Source organism: Megalops cyprinoides, chromosome 3 (genome assembly GCF_013368585.1).
Source record: "Megalops cyprinoides isolate fMegCyp1 chromosome 3, fMegCyp1.pri, whole genome shotgun sequence".
Classification (NCBI taxonomy): Eukaryota; Metazoa; Chordata; class Actinopteri; order Elopiformes; family Megalopidae; genus Megalops; species Megalops cyprinoides.
Window position 1 is genome coordinate 8,415,954 of NC_050585.1, and position 19,431 is coordinate 8,435,384.

Below are 19,431 nucleotides of genomic sequence, written 5' to 3' on the forward strand. Positions count from 1 at the left end.
TTCAGTAAGGTAAATCAGTGATTGGATTGACAGGATGATACTCTGCCATCGGGTCCAGTCTTGAATAAATGGATGTGGGACCAGATGCTCATAACAGCAAAAGAGAGGGAGGAAGGTGTAAAATGAATTCATTTTCGTACTGTCCCCTTGGACTGCACATGAAGTCACAGGGGAGGCAACAGCTGAACGTGTGGAACAGTGCACCAGCAGGATCAAACCTAGCTTGCAGGCGCGCTGCAAAGTCAGCTTCGCTCCTATGGAAACTGCTCCTGTTCTTCCTGCCACTTCTCCTGCTCTGCGTGACGAAACATCCATAAAGCATCAAAAGTGGGCCCGTTTGTTCAGTCAAGCTCGCCTCTCGGATCGTCTCTTTAAACAACTTTGCGCGACACGTCTGAGTAACTTTGCACTGGTGCTGGTTCCTCGGTGACCTCACCCCGGGACGATATGGCGAAACACCTCCTCCGTGCTGGAAATGCTAATGCGCCTTATGCCGCACGCGTTTCCCCCCGAGCTCCAGATGACCAGATGGCCTTCTAATCATCCCCTGATATTAAACCATGACAAATTGGGCACACATGCTCCACACAATAAACAGGTCCTTCATCAACTTCCATCGTCAGTTCCGGATTGATTTTGGACTAAAGAGAGGGCGCCGACTGAAAACCCATCTACAGATGGGCAGAGCCAAAAGGCAAATTTCATATATCTTATTAAACGGGAAACACAGACTGAGTCCGTTGGGTTGAAACATGTGTCATGTTTGCTGTTTTTACAAAACAGACTGCTTAACAGAAACGGCAAAATAAATAAGGATGCTTTCAGTTGAGTGTGTGGATTTATTTCCCTTTCTTTTTGACGATTCAATCAATTAAGCCCACACACCTGTTTACCTTTATAAGGAATCAATTTACTGCTGCGAGAGAGATGGGAAGTACATTTTCACTGCGTGGCTGTGTCAGTTTGTCATTATTTGGCATGGATTATGTAACAAAGCTCACTGGTTTCCTAACAGCGGGAGGGAATTGTTATCAGTCCAGGCCAAATCCATGCGCCACTAATTCATCGCCAATATGCTCAGCACAACTACTAAATTATTAACATTTCAGATGACATTTCATCCAAAAATACTTTCTTTAACCGATGTGAAATTAAAGAGATCCAGGCTGTGATGTTATATACAGTCAAAGGCTCCATCTGTATTTACTTCACAGTGATGACAGATATTCACAGTCCCTATTAGCTGAGCTGAGTACAGTGTGACTGTTTTCACCCAACAAGGGAAAATAATTAATAGGATAATTTGCTTCTTTCATGCTAGTAATTAATTTACCACTGCTTAAAATGCCTTAATTAAAAGGATGAAGAGAAACTTTATTTCTTCCAAAGAAATAGTCATTTTTCTATTTGCAATGTTCTTCCTCTTATTATTAAAATGGACTTTCAGTGGCTGTGTGTGTTACATGCCTACAGTTTATTTTTCGTCAAGAAAATTCCTTCCTTCTGAATGTGGGGGACAACTAATTCAAAAAGATTGTGAAAACAAATATTCGGGAACACACTAGTGCAATGGCTGTAGTGAACTACAGGGGGTGAAGTGAATCCAGGATCAGCGTTCAACACCACATCTAACATAACCATAAATTCGTGATCAAAAAAATGATACAATTTCAACAACCAAACTGAATTCAGTTAAATTCAGCTGAATTGAGTTAAACATTGTCCGCAGACCTCTCCCTTGCACCGTGGCAAGAGTACTGCCCTAACAATTATTTCAAAATGTATGGTGACAAGGCTGGCCGACACGTTAAGAAGGTTTAAAACATCAAATCCAGGGAGATAACGATTCCATTAAAAAACAATTGTGCTAACAGGCCCCATTAAAAGTAGGCTTGTAAAATTCTCTTAATCAATACTACATTATAAGAACAAAAGAAATGAATGTAACTGTGAGCTATACCTTACTGGCTATACCTGACCGCACGTCTGAGAATTCACTTAATTCCTTCTTATTGAGCACCCAAAGAACAGGTATGTATTCATTAAATCATTTCAGCCTGTGCATTTCTCAAAGTATGCATTATCCCAGTCCAATAAACATTAAGCTGCTGCTGATAGAGCTATATTGACTGCATAAAGATGCACTGATAACAAAAAAAGAACATTCACATACACAAAAAACACAATTCCATTAACACTACACCTATAATAATGTATTTCACACACTGCAACATTATGCATTAGGTGTAAGCAATATAAAATTAATGACCAATGACAAAATATTTCAAAGTCCATTGTTGCTTGCCTTTTGTTTTTGACTAGCAGTCCCCCAGCAGCACTGACTGGGGAAAGGGCAGAGGCTAGGAAATACTGCAGATTTCATTCTGCAAGACAGTGAACTGTGGTTGGTGGGTGCTGTTTTACACATGGACCACGCGGTGCCTGCTGTCAGTGAATAGGATGGTCACAAAGAGGCTCTCATAGATGCCCTGATACCCTCAGAGTGCCATCATGCATTTAACAGGTCCAGTAGCCCCCCTCCCCCCAATTATTTTTTTTTTCTGACACCAGAAATGACTTTCCACATATTTTTCTGCACACTTGGATATCTCTTTCGCGCCACTTCCCTCTTTCTCACCAAAAGCGGGAGGCAGAGATTTATTACCTGCTTACGTATAAATATATGCTCACTTATACATCCAACATTAATCATTAGGTTTGTACATTTTTTTGCAGAGACAAATTTGTGAAACTTTCTCTGTATATGCAAAAATGAACAAAGGTAGCTAAAAATGCTTACGCTATTAATTTAGCATTTGCACTGCGGGGTGGTTTATGGTGGATAGAAAGCAGTGCCCAACTATGGTACCATGAATTCAATTTATCGAACAGGAGAGCATTGTGTGGTAAAAGTCATTAAACTCACAGTAGAATGTAAAGTCAGCACGCTAACCTGGTTTTGTCAGTGTTTAAACTTGGAAAATGGATTTCATCCAGTACCCAGGCAATTTGTATAAGCCTTGTTGTTGCGCACGCTTTAAAGGAGAGCGTGCGCTAACTTTGAAGATGTGCGTGTGTTTGCGGAGATAGGACTCAGCCCACATATTGTACGACCATCTGCCTATCTTTATCCAGTACTTTTCTCCTAATTCCCCAGCTATGTGAATAAGTGACTCAGTGCTCAAAGCTGGGCTTTGTGGAGTTGACTGTGCAAGTGTGTGTGTGTGTGTGTGTGCGTGTGTGTCTGAGGACACCTCAGAAAATCTGGCCAATGAAAATGCAGGTGGGTGGGCAACCCTCCTCCGCGCCTGCACTTGCCTCACAATAACTCCCACACAGTAAACTGGACTGTCAGAAAACTGATTACCATATATAACTGCTCTCCACAGTTGTCACGCACCTATTGGGGGATAGCTTCAAACGAGCGTTAACAAATGAGTTTCGGAGTTTGATGAGAGATTTTCTATCGCACTTTCACCTGTTCCAGCTGTCCTCATGTGGTGAATTTCTGTGTGCCCTGGTCAATGACAGAGGCGTCTGCTATTCTGTTGTGTGCAAAAACCTTGAGTCTGAGGGCGTCTTCATCTGCCACGAATGCCCAGCAACTGTTGTTTTTTTTTTTTTTGTTTATTGTTTTTTTTTTGCAGGGAAAAGGATGGTGCAAAACGTTCAATTTAAATGTGAGGGTGTTTTTCTGGGGAATCAGAGCCTTGACATCCTGCTGCAGGGCTGTAATTTAATTCCCATTAAGCCTCCGGGGCCGTGGCATGCTTTGCTTTTCGGGCTGAGCCAGACCAACTTTTGGAACCCTGCTGACTCCATCTCTCTCTCTCTCTGTCACGTGTACGAGAGCAGATCGTGGTGGTGTTGTGTTCGCAGGCCACATGCAGGACACACGAGTGGCAACGCTGCCCGCCTCAGCTTTTTGCAATGCCTAATCACTGGTGTCATTATGTGGAAACACTATCATTATCATTATCATTGTCATCATCATCATCATCATCATCATTATGTCCATCGTAACTAGTTCCAGCAGACGCAGGAGCAGTGTTGTAAAGGTGGTCGTTCGAAACGAAGGGTTGTTATGCTCTTCCACCGTTTAAAAGTCACGCACCTGAAAAGGATAAGCACGCGAAACTCATCCTTTGTAGGGGGAGGGGGAGGAGCATGACTGTACGGCCTCTGGAGGTCTCTGCAGTGCCGGGTGGGAGGAGGTGGGTGTTCCCTCCCTCCACGCTGCCCACAGCTGAGAAACATCGCCGGGATCCAAGAGCGGTGTCCCTCAAGATAGCGGATTCGCAGAGCCAAAGGTCCTTCATGCTCCATCATCCTCCAGACCTTCCCACCTGGTGGCGATTCGCTGCCAGCCCAGCTATTTATCAGATGTGGCTCAGTGTAATCATCATTATAGATCTGCTTCCTGCCTGCCACCGTTAATTACACCTCTACTTTAAAAACTCAATAAGCTATAATGTACAACAATATCAATGTCCTGTGTTTGTTTGTTTAACTCCTTTTTAAGCATCGAAGGTGCTAGCACTACAAATATGAGCTCTCATTGTGTATTTATTTGCCTTCTGTTCCTTGTTTAAGCCTACAACACTGGATTACCGCCCATGGGGACTTATTAAATAACAATAAATTGCATTACTTAGTGAGAGCACTTATCCGGCTGGCTTACAAAGCTTGTAGCTCTTGCATACCCTTGAGTGCATTTACACAGCTGGGAGTTTTCTGGGGCAATAAAGGTAAAGAATAGAAATACGTTTGTTCAAGGGGCAGGATATACACGTTGTTAGAATTCATAACTCCTGAACTGAAGGGTTTTAGGTTCTAGACTCTCTTTGGTTGAAATATAGGTTGAATTGTGCTGAAAATGAGCTGAGACAGAGAGGGCGTGGCTTTAGTCGGTCGTTGACTTGAAGTGATTTAACCAGCTTTATTAGGTACACAATGACCAATATCTGCTGGCAACCTGCATGTAGATAAGGATGCGTTTTGGCCATGGGCTTAATTATAGCGGCGTTTTTGTCGCGGCTGGAACTTGTTTCTTAAACCAAGTCCCTATCGATCGCTTCCCTTGCAAATGGAGCGGAAAACATATTGCACTCATGTGTTTGTCAGCAGGACTGAGTGAGCTGCCAGATCTGGCGGATAAATGAGATTAGCTGGCACACAGAAAGAGGGGAGGACGTGACATTGCAGCAAGAGCGTGACATCGAATAAGGTACAAGGACATGCAGATGTCTGACCATATTGAGCCATTGAGAGAGAGACGTCTGTGGTGTCAAGGCTAGGACGAATGCTGTGCTAGTGGGGTGACCATGAACAACAGATTCAAACATTAAATACATTACTGCACCTGCACGAAGCTCATCTCTGTGTGAACCGGTATGTTTCATCTCATCTCATTCTCATCATTTATGGCATGAAAGAAAGAGGGGAGACCTCTCTGGTAAAATTTGTTGGAGGGAGGGTGCTGCTGTATAGGGACGCATTAGCCAGTGAGGGGATTTACTGCGAATGGGAGCAATGCGGCATCACTCCGCTGTCACGATGTGATGGGAGATGTGGCTGCGAATTTGGACAAAGAACACACGAGGGATGCCAGCATGTAGGTAAAGCCGTCCCCCCAGTCTCCCCCCCCCATCATTCACAGTCCCCCCTGACCAGGATGGGATCCCTGGGGAAATCGCCCGACAGACGAATTACTAAAGGTGGGGGCTGCCCGTGGAGCTCTCCTGAGGGGCTGTCTGTGACCCACTGATACCAGGGTGACACAAACACGTGTGCCTGTCGGGACAGAGCTATCAGAGTGAGTGACGGGAGCTGGATGCTGCAGGGAGCGGGGGCGCTTGTCTCCATCGCATCGCTTACTCACTGCTCCTCTCATTGTTTCCCCAAATGTTAAACGCAGACGAAATTTTAGCTGTCGCCTCCCTTTCTGTCTCTCGCTGCTGAAGTGCATGACGAAGAAAGAATGAAAAAAAAAAGAAAGAAAGAAAATAAAAAAATGGAGAAATAGGGGAAATGAGAGGCAAGCGCGTACAGCTTTCTTGATCACCGACAGTCGAGGATTCTGCCTAGCTGGCTCACAGCGCTAAACTTATGCCCATAATGGGATGAGGCCCAGTCAGCAGTTCCACAGCCACAAAAGAAGGACAGATGAACTGTGTGGGCAGAATTAACAGCTCCAGTGGCTCTGGCATTTCCCACATTCACTGGAGATTCTTGTCTGACATTCTCCTCTTCCCTGTAACTGCTGCCGACAGGGCCCTGCCAGCATTTGGACAGGGCTTAGCCACCCCAGAGCCTGCGACTACTCAGCTACTACTCACGCGGGGGCCACTCTCACGGCACGAGCCACGCACTGATCTCAGATCAGCTTTGACTGGCGAGCATGGGGGCTGGTGCACTACGTGCGCCGTGAGTCACTGTGAGGGGGTGTCTCTGCAGACGGAGGCAGGAGGGGATAAAGAAAAGCTCACCTTCACCTTCTGCTTCTTACAGAGAAACAGGAAGGTGGCCGAAGGGTACCCTTTCATTTAGCAGCCCAGCAGCTTTAAGGCCACGAAGGATAAAGCATAATGAACCAGGAACACGGCTTTCAGAATAAGTGGGTGAAGCTCAGAAAAAAGAGAGAAAAGGCCTGCAAATTGCAGCAAGAGCACTGAGCCTGGCTGGTTGGCCTGTCAGCCTCGATGCAGAAAGGGATGACGCCTCCAAATGTCAAAGGTGTGGGCGGGTGACGACACGTGCTCAGTCTTGGCTCACAGAACCTGTCAAGATTTTCAAGGGCTACGGACCTGTTCATTTTCTGGGAGCTAAGGATTCTCCTTCAGCTACCCGATTAGCAGTAGTGAGGAGTCTGCCCTCTTACCTGCTATGTAGTTGGTCATAAGGACGGCCTGCTCTGCCTTTGTCTCTATCCCTATATGACCAAAACACAGTAATATACTTCAGCTCTCTAAAAAGACCACCCTGTACTTCACAGATGACAGGTCAGGTAGCAGCCAAGTGTCACAGCCCCCCTCTCTCACATAGCACCATTCTATTCCTCCTCAATGTAATGTTTTTGTAAGAATAGGAATGGCCCAATGAGGTTAAATATAAAGGTGCAAAATGCTCTTTTCTTGGCATACACACATACATATACAAAATGCGTATACACACACATACGCAAATACACACACACACACACACGCACACGCACACGCACACACACACACACACACACACACACGCTTGTCAGACTGTAACCGTGCTGCTCCACGCTTCCAGAGCAGTATTCATCACCCTGTCATCTCAGCAAGAGGAAGTGATTTAGAGGATATTAATTGCACAGAGCTGAGATCCATCTTTAAACAGATCTGTCTCTTTTTTAAATGCTTGTCCGATCAGATTTTTCACACACCATTATAAAGGACAAGGTGCTCTTGCGGAGCAAAGAGACGAACACAAATTGAAATATCCTGGCTCTGATCTTGACTTTGACTGCGGTTCTGCAGAAAAAGCAAAAAGATTCAGCCATGATGGTCATATGAAAATTAAGACCCAATGTTCTGATTATTCACATGCCTGTCATACCCATAAAATCAACCCAATTGAAATCTATATATTAAAAAATAAGGCAGAACTAATCACATACAGGGTGTATTGGCACATTGCAATTAAGACAAAAAAAAAAAACAAAAGGTCTTTGTCTCAAAGGTCTCACCGGTCTAATGTACACAGCTGCTGCACAAATCAGATCAGATCAGTTTTTTAGATTGTGTGTGCTGTAAATCAATGATATAATAAGCAATACAGCATTCAAGGAATCTCTTGTTCCTATAAAGCAGCTCTGCTCTTGATGAAAGCTCCCGAGCCAGAGACAGCTAAAGCACATTCCAAAGACAGATGTGTATATGTGCGCGCGCATGTGTGTGTGTGTGTGTGTGTGTGTGTGTGTATGTGTGTGTGTGTTTTCTCCTTGTTCAAAAGGTAACAAAGAAAGTCCATGAGGCAGGAAGGCAGCCAGCTTAATGAAGTGGAAAAAGAGACTTCACGGTGTCCAGACCCATGCTGGTAAACAAAATTTATGTTCATCCGTGCTTCTTGGAAAATCATGGCATCGTCTAAATTTGCACATTGAAGTATAAACAATTTATTAATTTTAATATGCTCATTGCAGCCTTGTAAAATACAACTCGGCTGCCCTCAATAGCTTGGGTAGCACTGAGACCACAATAATGGTCCTATTTGTCAAAGCGTTCAGCAGTTGCAGCAATGTCTCTCGGTCAGAATGACATGGAAAACATCATGTGTGACACACAATATTCATACCATTGCCTCATACTAGCATTCACTTTATTTTATGATGGATTAGCCTCTTTAACGGAAGTAAAACACAGAGCAATTTGGAGAAAATGTGCTTTTCTCAGTGGGTGAATATAAACGTGGAATCTTCTGCTTTTGTGGATGAACTATATGATGGATTGTACTCTGTAGGATCCAGGAGAGTAAAGCACAAAGCCCTGCTGGTTTTATGCCACATAGTACCATTTTATAGGTATGAAAGCCACACATGTTCCAAGCTACTATACTGTATAATGTGTGGCAATGTCATGCATTACGAACCACATCCATCCAGGCCCGGTGTCTGCTTCCCCTCATTAATGGGCCTTAAGTTTAATTTCATGTTTGATAACGAGAAGGCAATTTGTTTCTAGGCAGTTTTTCATTGAGATTTAATGCACCGGTAATTAAGATGACCTCATTATCACCTAATTATCAAGCAAGCCAAGGGAATTGTGTCTCTATTTGTACCTGCCTTCCTTAATTGATAACACTGGGGGAGCACCTCCCCCTTGCTGTATTTTGGTTGTTAATAGCTCCATATTGGTGGCAAAGGTTAGGAACACGGCTGGGCAAAGACCGGCCTCAAGCAACAAGTTTCAGCGGTGCGTTTCAGTTGGTAATTTGACATACCGCTGGAATACCTGATGGATTCCAACAATGACTTCATTGAAAGAAAGGTGCTGAAGTGGAACGAAGAAGAACAGAAGACTCCTTGCCCCTAAGCTATGGAAATGGCCCTCCTTCGGTTTGAAGAGATGTGACATTTGCCAGTAAGTGTGATGAAAAAAAAAAAAAACGTTTGTACTCTCAACTTTGGTCTGACAGGAATGGACGTTTCTGTATTAATTTGTATACATTTGCATTTGCATTGAATATATAAATAAATAAATGAAGAACCTGACCTCTATAAAAGAGCAGGCTCTTGGCAGTGTAGAAAGTTCCTGTTTAGGGTGAATTCTTGCAGTGGAAGGGTGAATATGTGAAAAGAGGGTCTCAGACAGACCCTCAGTGATCAGTAGGCAAGGGAGAAGGTGAGATTAACTGAATCTGTAGTGCAATTGATCATTTTTACACCATACACATTTAATGAACAAGTACATACACCAAATTTTTACATCTGCAAAAACGTGTGGAATAAAGTTAACCCAAACAAAAAGGAATTCTTCACACAGGAGTGAAGAAAGGCTGTAGCTTGACTACATCATTGATCAATGTCAATGAGTTGGTCACTGGAACAATCTTCAGCTATGGGTATCATTCTAAACACTCTTGAAGTTACATTTTAGCTCTATGCAGATGACCTGGTCCTGCTGTCACCCACTGAGCAGGGGTTACAACAGCACCTGGAACTGTTGAAGCAATACCGCCAGAACTGTGCCCCGGCAATAAAATTAAGTAAAAAATACAGACCAGATAATCTTCCAAAAAGCCACAATTTTAGGAAAGCTGATACTGCTTTATTTTAGGCTACACTGCCCTAGAAAATACATGTCATGATAACCTCAGACTGAAATTGAGTACATTGAGAAGCTTTGAACTTTGGATTCTATGAAATAAATGTTCTCAATAGATGTAATATTTTTTACAGTGTCAGTTTTTACAGCCTTTTGCATTATGTAGGGGTGAACTATGGCATCTACTCGGTCAGCAAGATTACACTAAATAGGAAAATAAATGCCTACTGTAGCTGAAATAACCCTACAAATGCATGTAGGCTTGAATTAATTTAAAAATGATTCAATTCAAACTTCATTCAAGTCTAGAAAAGGTCACTCAATTCTATATTACAGTTCATCTAAAAATAAGTCCGATAGACACTTTACAGTACAAGGCTTTCCAGACCCAAGAGTTCAAACCGAGAAATGCATCCCTTCAATCATCTGGTCCTGACCCTCACTGCACTAAGACAATAACACCAATCTGGCCAGCACTACTATACAACTGCTAATAAGAGCCAACCAAATCAGAAATAAAATGGAAAAATGCTGCCTTGAATATCCCAACAAAGACGCCAAATCCGAAAGTATAACTGTTATCAGGCCCAAAACAGAGAGTACACTCTGGCTGAGTATCTCTTCACTGTCAGAGATACAAGCAGAGACAGATCCTGACAAAGTACAAGCTCGGTGAATACATCCTTGAAAAATAGCAAACACAAAAAAAATCATGTTTGCCAAAGGAATATTGTACATGTGGTCACTGTGACAAAGTCAGAGACGGAGCCAGAGATTGAAATATTTCAGTGCATTTTTGCAAAATAGAAAAAAAAATCATTTTCATGACAAACAATGAAAGGCTCTATGTTGATGTCCTGTTTGGCAAAGTTCCAACAGCCTTTCAAACCGCACATTTCAGCCTTCCACGGCCTTGAAGACAATGCGTAAGCATCTAGCACTGGCTTACAACTAATAACCATTTGGATGTGTACATATAAGAATACATTGTATTGTTCCCTAGATTATCACTTTATTATTTCTTAAGTAAGTAAGTTTTTAGTGGCATTCTATACTTTGGCAATATTTACAAATGCAGTATATGCCAATAAAGCATTTGAAACTCAATTAAAATTGAAGTGAGAGAGAGAGTGACAGTGAGACAGGGAGAGAGATGGATTGATATGGAGAAAGAGAGAGAGGTAAAAAATATCGCCTGTCCCTCCAGGTGCACCACCGCACCAGCGCGCCTCCAGCTTTGAGTCGAAACATAACTCTCAGAATCCCCGCGGGTGATCTCACGCTCTCTGGGCTGATCTGCACCCGGTCAGAGGCGCGTCTGTGGACCCCGCTGTGGCTCCCTGGGTTTTCCATTACCACTATATGGATTTCCTGACCGGCACCTGACTGGACACATGAGCCGCTGCCACATGAGCACCGCGCTGTTATGTCCCTTAGCCAGCACCGCGTCTCGTAAAAACACGTTTTCATCGGGACACCGCAGCGGAAGAAGCAAGGAGGATGTGCATGTTGCAGCTGAGGACACACAGCACAAAGCTCATGGGTGCCTGTTTTTGCCTGTTTTTAGCCCACTGCTGGTTCATGACAATTCATTTCTCACTAGCATGCAGTCTGCCGTCAGAGCTGTGTGACAGTAAGGCGGGGATGCTCCTGTAATCTGGAGCCAAAGCTCAACCTCACTGCTTTATTCTTCATGCTTCACGCTCAGCTTTTCCCCTTCCAATGCGTTTTATTTGCTCTTAACCTTAACTAAATCTCTTGGGGGAGGGGGGGCGACGGTGCAGGGGTGCACTGTTCTCTTATTTTGTTCTGAATAATTGAGAGGCCTGAATCTTTAATGGACGCCGCTTCTGAGAGCAGCGCGCAGGGCTGCCACTCTGATTCTGTCCACATCATCCATCAGCCTCCAGTTAGTTCTGAGAGCCAGTCAGGGAAAGGACAGCATAGGCAGGCAGCAGAGAGATCCAGGCCCTCCGTGGCAGGGAGGGCCCCGGCGATACCTCATTAACGTCCCACAGAGGGCAGTCGCCCCACCCCGGCCCCGTCCTGATTGACAGTATCATTGATTGTGACCTTGCTGCTTCCTGAGCACCGGAGTAATTTACACAGCTGCACAGCAGCCTCCCACACCGAGCCAAAAGGAGCCACATGCACAGCCTCACAAAGTTACCTTGACATCAGCCCGCTGATCTGAGAATTGCACTGGATTGGCTAGGCTATAGACAGCTCGTTGGCCTGGCACCCTGGAGCCAGAGAGAGGGACATGCAGTAAATTGCACCCACCCCGAACCCCTGAGGAGGAAATATACCTGCAGGCCTGTGGGAGATCACAGTGAAGCACCTCTCTCTCAACCTGTAATGTCTTACGTGTATATTGCGATGGTTGTTTTAATTACACATACCACACAACTGACATTCTTCCTCTGAATGTCACCATCAATAGTGGGGCACTACTTCAGTCGGACATTGATATAATATTATAACTGAAAAATATGCAGTGTAAAGCACTTTTATTGCAATTACGCTTCAAAGTAATTAAAAATCCTATTTGTTAGACATTACACATTGTAGTCCTAATTATATGTCAATGAGCAGTGGTCTTTGTGTCCTTGTCACATTAATTTTCCATGCATTAAATTCCTTGCATTTATTATTGAAAGAAATACACAGCTTATTAGAATCTCATTATCAGAAAGACTCACAATGTTGAGCATGTCAGCCTATATGAGCATGCATTTGAGCATACAGGTAAAAAAAAAAAAACACCTGTCAGTGTGGTTTCGGTTGACTGGCAAATCCATCTGCAGGTTGTGTCCTCATTAACACAAACAGTGTGCCGCATGTCCACCACATGAGTCTGCATTTGGGATGCGCTGGTGAATTTGAATCACAGTTGCCCTCTAAAACCTGAGCAATAGAGCCATTCGCAGTTTCAGGCAGGCAGACAGGTATTCCGCTGTAATTAATTCGATTAGAACAGTCATAGTGATCTTTCTTCTAAAAGAGGAATGAACAAAGGAGTGTGTGCACCGTGGACAAGTAATAGATCAGCTAAAATCAACAGATCACAATGCAAAGCGGATGCAAGGACTTAGACCGTATCATCTGCTGAGGGAGGGAGCTGGACAAATTAAGATCATGACTAGTTTTTATTAAAAGAGACCAAGAGGGTATTGAAAATGATTTGGCTTCTTGCATGTGGCTTTACCAAAGCAAAAGGATAATGATATTTGAAGCACTATCTGAAATGTAGCCTTTTGAGCTGATTTTCTTTTTAATGTACAATATTATTTCAGCTGATAGCATTTCACATTGAATGCATGGCACAATGTACAGTATATTGGCAGAAATGAGTTTTTTGTTTAAAGTGGATTTTGTGTTTAATGTTAATGTTTCTCCATGAATTCACCATAAATCATCTTCAATAAATAATCTCCTGATGGTGCAGATCCAATGCTAAGGGATACTATCCTCATTAAATATTAATTAAATGTGTTCAAGGGTGATTAGATACATTCCTCTGGATACCATGAGAAGCTGGACACCCTGTGCAATAGACAATGTCTTAGAATCTGTAAGCTGCAGAATTGCAGAATCATGTGCAAATACATAAACACAAGCATGATAAAATATGCTAGCAGTAACATCCCAACATTGGTATTGCATCTAGAAAAATACACACAGACACCCTAAACTTTCTGAAGAATGAAGCAAACATGGTTAAGTTCTGGAGATCCTCACAACTGGGGAAATCCATACCGACTCTAAAGACTTCTGTGCAAAAGGGATTTGTTCCTGACATAGAATAACATACAAAAATACCACATAATACTGCAACAACAAGTAATTACTGTGTATATTTATGTAATAATGCTATAAATGTGTGTAATAGTGGGGCCACTGAGTGCTCCCTGACGCAAACAATAGAAACAGCGAACTGCACATCACAAATCTGAATCAAGGGTTTAAGAATAACAAGGGTCTCCTTTGTCCACTAAGGGATTACATCTCTGGGAGCAAATCTCAAATCTTATAAACTGCACACCAAATAAGCACTGCCATTGCCAAGGGCTATTTTCAGACAGTAAGACCGAACAAATGCACTTAGTCAGTAAGAACTACACCAGTTGAGAATTACTTGGGGGGGGGGGGGGGGGGGGGGGGTTCTTTGTATTAGTCTGCTGCTAAATTGCTGCTGCAGAGCATCAAATCAAGAGTTGGTTAAATTTCATTCATTTCAGTGTTTTCAGTGTGCTGAGACAGACTCTATAGCACAGGTAAGAACAATTTGCCAGAATTACGTAGCAATTACATAGAAATAGATGTGATCTCTTGCGACAGACACAGTCCTTGCTGGTACTGCGTGCCAACTGTGACATATCAAGCCAGACTCAGGAGGGGATCTATAGCAGGGGGTAAATGGGAGTTTGTAAAGAAACAGAAAGCCATTATTATATGCCAGAGTTGATCGTTGTCATGTGCTTAATGCAAAGATAAAACGCTCCCATGTTAACCAGTCATATTCCCTCACATCAGTGCTTATCACATATCATCTCCCAGCCACTCAGACGCTGAATGAGAGAGAGGGAAAGAGAGATAGATTGGCTTTCTTATTCAACAGGCACATTAGTGGCATGCAAGATAGCATTGCCCCACTACAAGCCTGTCATAGTTCATTAGTTTACAGAAACAAAAGAATTTGGCTTTGCACTGAGTTGGAAAAAAACATGATGGCAAATAACAGCCCTATGTTTTTGTGCCTCCCTCTGACAGCTCTGTAACTGTCGATTAGCATGTAATTCTCCCAGTGATTTCCCGCGGAACAGCGTTCCCAAATTGACAGCGGTTGTCATTTTCAGCCTGACACAAGCAAATTGCATTTACAAGTGTTAGACTCTATCAGTGTTTGAAAGCTCCTTAGGCAGGAAAGTGCAGGAGATGATCCTAGTCTTTCTGGGCTTGGGTAAAGGGGTCATACCTGAGTCATCCCAACCAATGGCTTCATATAAGAGCTGCACTTGACATTGCAAAGCGCTTCCTAACAAGTATTAATGAACTTCAGATGGTGCAGATGACGTGACACTGCATGCTCAGTGGGGTGGCCTCACCTTGGTAGCGCAGCAGGAAGGAGCCGGGCTGTGGCACCTCGCTCTGGAAGCGGATGGTGATCTGGTTGCTCGAGCTTCGCACCACCAGCCCCTTCATCAGGATGGACTCGTTGGCCAGGACAGAGTGCTCCTGGCCCCCCAGGTCCTCCAGGGTCACTGTCTCCCCCTCGGACAGGCTCACGTTCAGCACCTGGACAGAAAAGCAGACATCTGAGTCAGGAACAGGGCGTAACAGGTTAGCACATGTCAGACCAAGGTCAGGCTGGTCCAGACCAGGTCCAATTCAGGGACATAAAAGCCCTGTGTATTCTGTACAAGATGTTACTGCTCTGTCACATCTGAGCACAGCTGTCACCATTAACTTCCAGGTGCTAAGCACAGACGCATGTTGTGCATACTGCCAGACCTCTGAGGTCTCCTGCCGCCTCACCCTCTAGCCTGTAAATGAGATGTGAACACAGTGACACGCTTTCTGAATTACCCTGGCTGCGATTTGTGTTGTCACGGCTCACTTCTTGTGATATTAATTCAATTGACATTCCCCGTCATTCTTAACTCATTTTAAATCGGAGCCAGCTTCCTTAGCGCTGGCCTTGATTAATGAGGTACTTGAAATATGCTTCCTTCTGCTCAATTTCCATTAACGACGGGAGTTCTTGTTTTTTTAATGCAATTTCGGGGTATTCGAGGGGAGGATGCCAACCACCATTGGTCAACTGGAGCATCTCTGTTTAATACCTTGTCTTCTTTACCCTTCTTCACCTGATGATGCAGTTAAAAGCAGCATCGAGCACTAATTACCTTCAACCTGCCTCCATGACAGCTGTGTTTTGTCTGGTTTCATAACAGCTGCAGCTAAAAGTGTGGGCACTTCATATAATGTTTTGTTTTTTATAATTCTATCAATTTACGTCTGTAGAGAAAAAGACAGACATATTAACAGACATTCTGTATGGTAAGAGGAACATCTGGTGCAATTTCTGTACTGAAAGCTGTGAAGAGTTATGAATTGGTGGCAGAACGCTTCAGTTCAAAAGTGTGTCTTGAGAGTGATAAATGATTGGCCAAAACTCTTTTTGTACTCTGCCAGAAAGCCCATTTTTGTGTAGTACCACTAACACTCACTGTTACAGCTCCCCTGTGGCCAACTGTCGGGCGGAGACACTTGCACGTCAATAGGATCAATGGAGATGTGTTTTCTGTGCTTGAATTGTGAGCAGGAGGGTGAGGAGTAGAGCGGTCTGAATACCTTAGGCTTAAAACCGTACTAGGTGAGAGATTCTGTGCATTTGGGCTATGTGTCTGCATTAACAAAGACTGTTTTTGCGGATAAGGAACAATTTACAGGCGGCACAAGGGAGCCAATCAGCACGTGCTGCTAGATGGCCATTTCTGGGGGCAACAGCCATTGCATCAGAATGCATCCTCCATTAAGATCACAGGATACCATAAATCTGTCTGCCATCCTATTCACTCTCCCATAGAAGATTTTTTTTATCAGTTTAATATTCAGGAGAAAAATGTATCTACTTCTACGTGCTGGATTACTTCAATAGCACGCCCCTCAACAGAAAACAAATCTCCCTGTTGACTGTGGGTAGCTGTGCTGGAAACAGTGGTGAAATATTGGGAGTGTGCGGTGGAAGAAGTGTGTCTCCACAAAGATAATTATTACTAGATTAAATGAATACCGATATTTCATCTAGTGCAATTCCGCTGTGAGATTGCTGCGTGCCTCATTAAAATGGATGATCCCCGTCCCTGGGTCTGTGAGCTGGGAACGAAGCCCTCCATTGGACCGATCCCTCAAGGGTAATGAAAGTGTCACCGAGGCAGACTAAAATGGCTGAGAGCATGACGCGGGTGAGCGGCGGGCCGAGACACCGCTATAAAAATGAATGTCGCGCGCCGACTGTCTGTCACACGGTTCAGGACGAAAACGGGGATGAGGGGGCTGACTGGGTTTCCCAAGGGCAGAAATCAGCAGCTGTTCTCCTGGAGATACCCGCACTGTCGCCCTAAGCGCTCATTTTTCCTTTTACCCAGCATGCACCGCCAGCACCTGAGTTTTTCGCTTTACCGCATTAATTCGGTCCTCCCAAAAAAGTAACAGTGACCAGCCACTTGACAGACACAGAAATGATTGCACAGTTAGCTGAGGTCTCAATAACCTGGAGCTGTTTCGCAGACAGAAACAAAGCAGCTGGTTAGAGGACAAGGACACTGTCGAGCATGCGAACGAGCACATGCAATACTCAGCGTAATCCAATAAAAACACGGGGAAGACTTCATAATGCAGGTGCATTACAGCGTAATTACATTATAGTCTCTTGGATTACAAAGAGTTTCCTAAATATTGCTTGACACAATCCAATTACATATGATATTGCATACAATCACTGCCAGGTATGAGCTACCACTCTGATGAAAAAAAAAAAACCTGGCACATCTCAATTATGATAAGACAGAGAACTCCCTGTGTTTACATGCAATTACACAGCGCGAGGCAGACTCTTTGGCTGGATTGGATTTTGTCTCTTTCTTAGGAAATGAAATTAAAGGCTTAATGCTGGACTCACTCTCCATTTCCGGGGTGCACTGGAAGAATCAGGACTGGAAATATCCCTCTCTCACTCACTCAGTAATTCACTCACTGACTCACTGAAGTAACAACAGTAACGATGCTGAATGACTAGAGGGGAAAAAGACGAGTGAATTAGTCAAAGCTGTTGAGCGATGTCTGTTTCCATTTATTTATTTTGCTCGATTTTGTTAACAAATGTGACATTGCCCACTTTTGTAATTAAAGCGTTGCTTGTTGAGAGAAATTGTAATGAAAACGCAATTGTAAGGAGATGATGGGGAAAGCTAGTTGTCCTTACCCAACACCCTCATTTACCTAAGAGGAATTCTGATACAAAATGCAATTACCAACTGATGAGTCCTTGTTAATGTCATTCATAACCCTTTAGCTGCATAATTCAGGAGCAACATATAAAAGAACCATTAGGGCACTGTGGCTGGCAGCAGAATTTTTGTGCAGTTTTTTGGCTGGCACACAATACAAGCTTATATATGTATACACACACACACACACACACACACACACACACACACACAACCCCTTTTTTCAGGATTGCTGAATGATATTCACAAATCACCTTCAAATCCTCATCATACATTTATTTCAAGGGCACCAGAGAGGACATAGCCTTGTGGGACTGTGCTTCTCTCAATCTGCTTTCTTTGATGTTTCTTTCTTTCTCTCTTCCATTGTCCTAGCTATTTCCACACACACTAAGAATCGGTTGACATTCTGTGACTTTTCCACAATGTACTGCAAGTCTCCAGCATATCTCACACTGTGCACTTCACTTTCAAGCACCTAAGTATCCACAGCCGCTCTGTACAGCTTCTGACTCAGCATGCAGAAATGTACACGCTAAGATGAAAGCACATACTCATTTAAAGCGCTTCCTTCACCATACATACAGTGTCATGCCAGTGTTTGTGCTTTACATTTGAGTTTTTTTCCTGTTATATATATTTTTCCTAAAGAAAGGTTTTTGGTTTACTTAGGGTAATACCTGGCAAAAGCAAAATTTGGTTATGATGAAATTAAGGGTCTTGACAACACATATAAGAGGAAAGAAATACACCTTTTAGAACATATAAACACATTTTAACAAAACAAAAAAGCAAGTTCCTTCCTCCCCCCTTTGGACCTGAAACAATTTACTGAGAAAGTCTGATTTCATCATACAGATAACCGCTTCTCGGCTGCATTCCAAAGTCAGACGTGGTTTTTAAGCGAAATCATTCTGAGACAGGACACTTAGCAATGGGCAGCTCAACACGTTTCCAGCTCACTGCATTGTATTGCTAATCCGGCGTGCGGCTCAGGCACCTGAGATCCTACATGTACTAATAAACCCGATAAGAAGGTCATCGAGGCAAAGCTGTTGAAGATGGCGGCTGGCATCCCTCGCAACGCTGACTGGATTTGTCATGAACTCCAGCAGATGTTTATTCAATAGACTGACTTTATCTTCACAGGTGCTGTAGTGAGGGATTGAAGCAGGCAGTCTGTGGCTTGCTGTGCGCAGTCCCCCATGTGTGGCAGGATTACGGACCGTGTGCGCTGTGTACGTGTCACAGCAGTGGCGTGACAGCCGAGGGGAATGTGTGGGGCCCTGCAGACACAGACGTGACAGTGACAGCACAGCTATGATATTGGAGAACCTTGACTTCCTGTCATTCCAAAAGAAAAAACCCTCTTCTCAACATACTTCACCCCCTCCCCAGCTGGTGAGGTTGGGTTCTGGTGTCTCTGTGTATTTGTAAGGAGAAAAATAAGTAGTTAATGTATGCCTGCACAATGTGGTGCAATGGAGACATAGGGGGAATGAAGTGTGTGCAGTGCATTGTGATGTAGACAGAGGTGTATGTACAGTGTTATTATGTTGTAGACTGAGCTGTACAGTCTATTGTGATGTAGACAGAAATATGTGTACACTGTATTGTGAAGT

At 43.7% G+C, this 19,431-nt stretch overlaps 1 protein-coding gene across 6 annotated transcripts in view; it reads right to left on the reverse strand.

The window, feature by feature from the left end:
- Window positions 1-19,431, reverse strand: part of LOC118774340 (seizure protein 6 homolog) — a 168,584-nt gene that overhangs the window by 32,295 nt on the left and 116,858 nt on the right. For all 6 annotated transcript variants that reach the window (XR_005004820.1, XM_036523651.1, XM_036523649.1 and 3 more), the window contains exon 4: window positions 14,903-15,092. Coding sequence is in view for 5 of the 6 variants with exons in the window: in XM_036523651.1 (XP_036379544.1) it covers window positions 14,903-15,092 (190 nt within the window). In the remaining variant the exon portion in view is untranslated. The remainder of the gene's footprint in view (window positions 1-14,902; window positions 15,093-19,431) is intronic.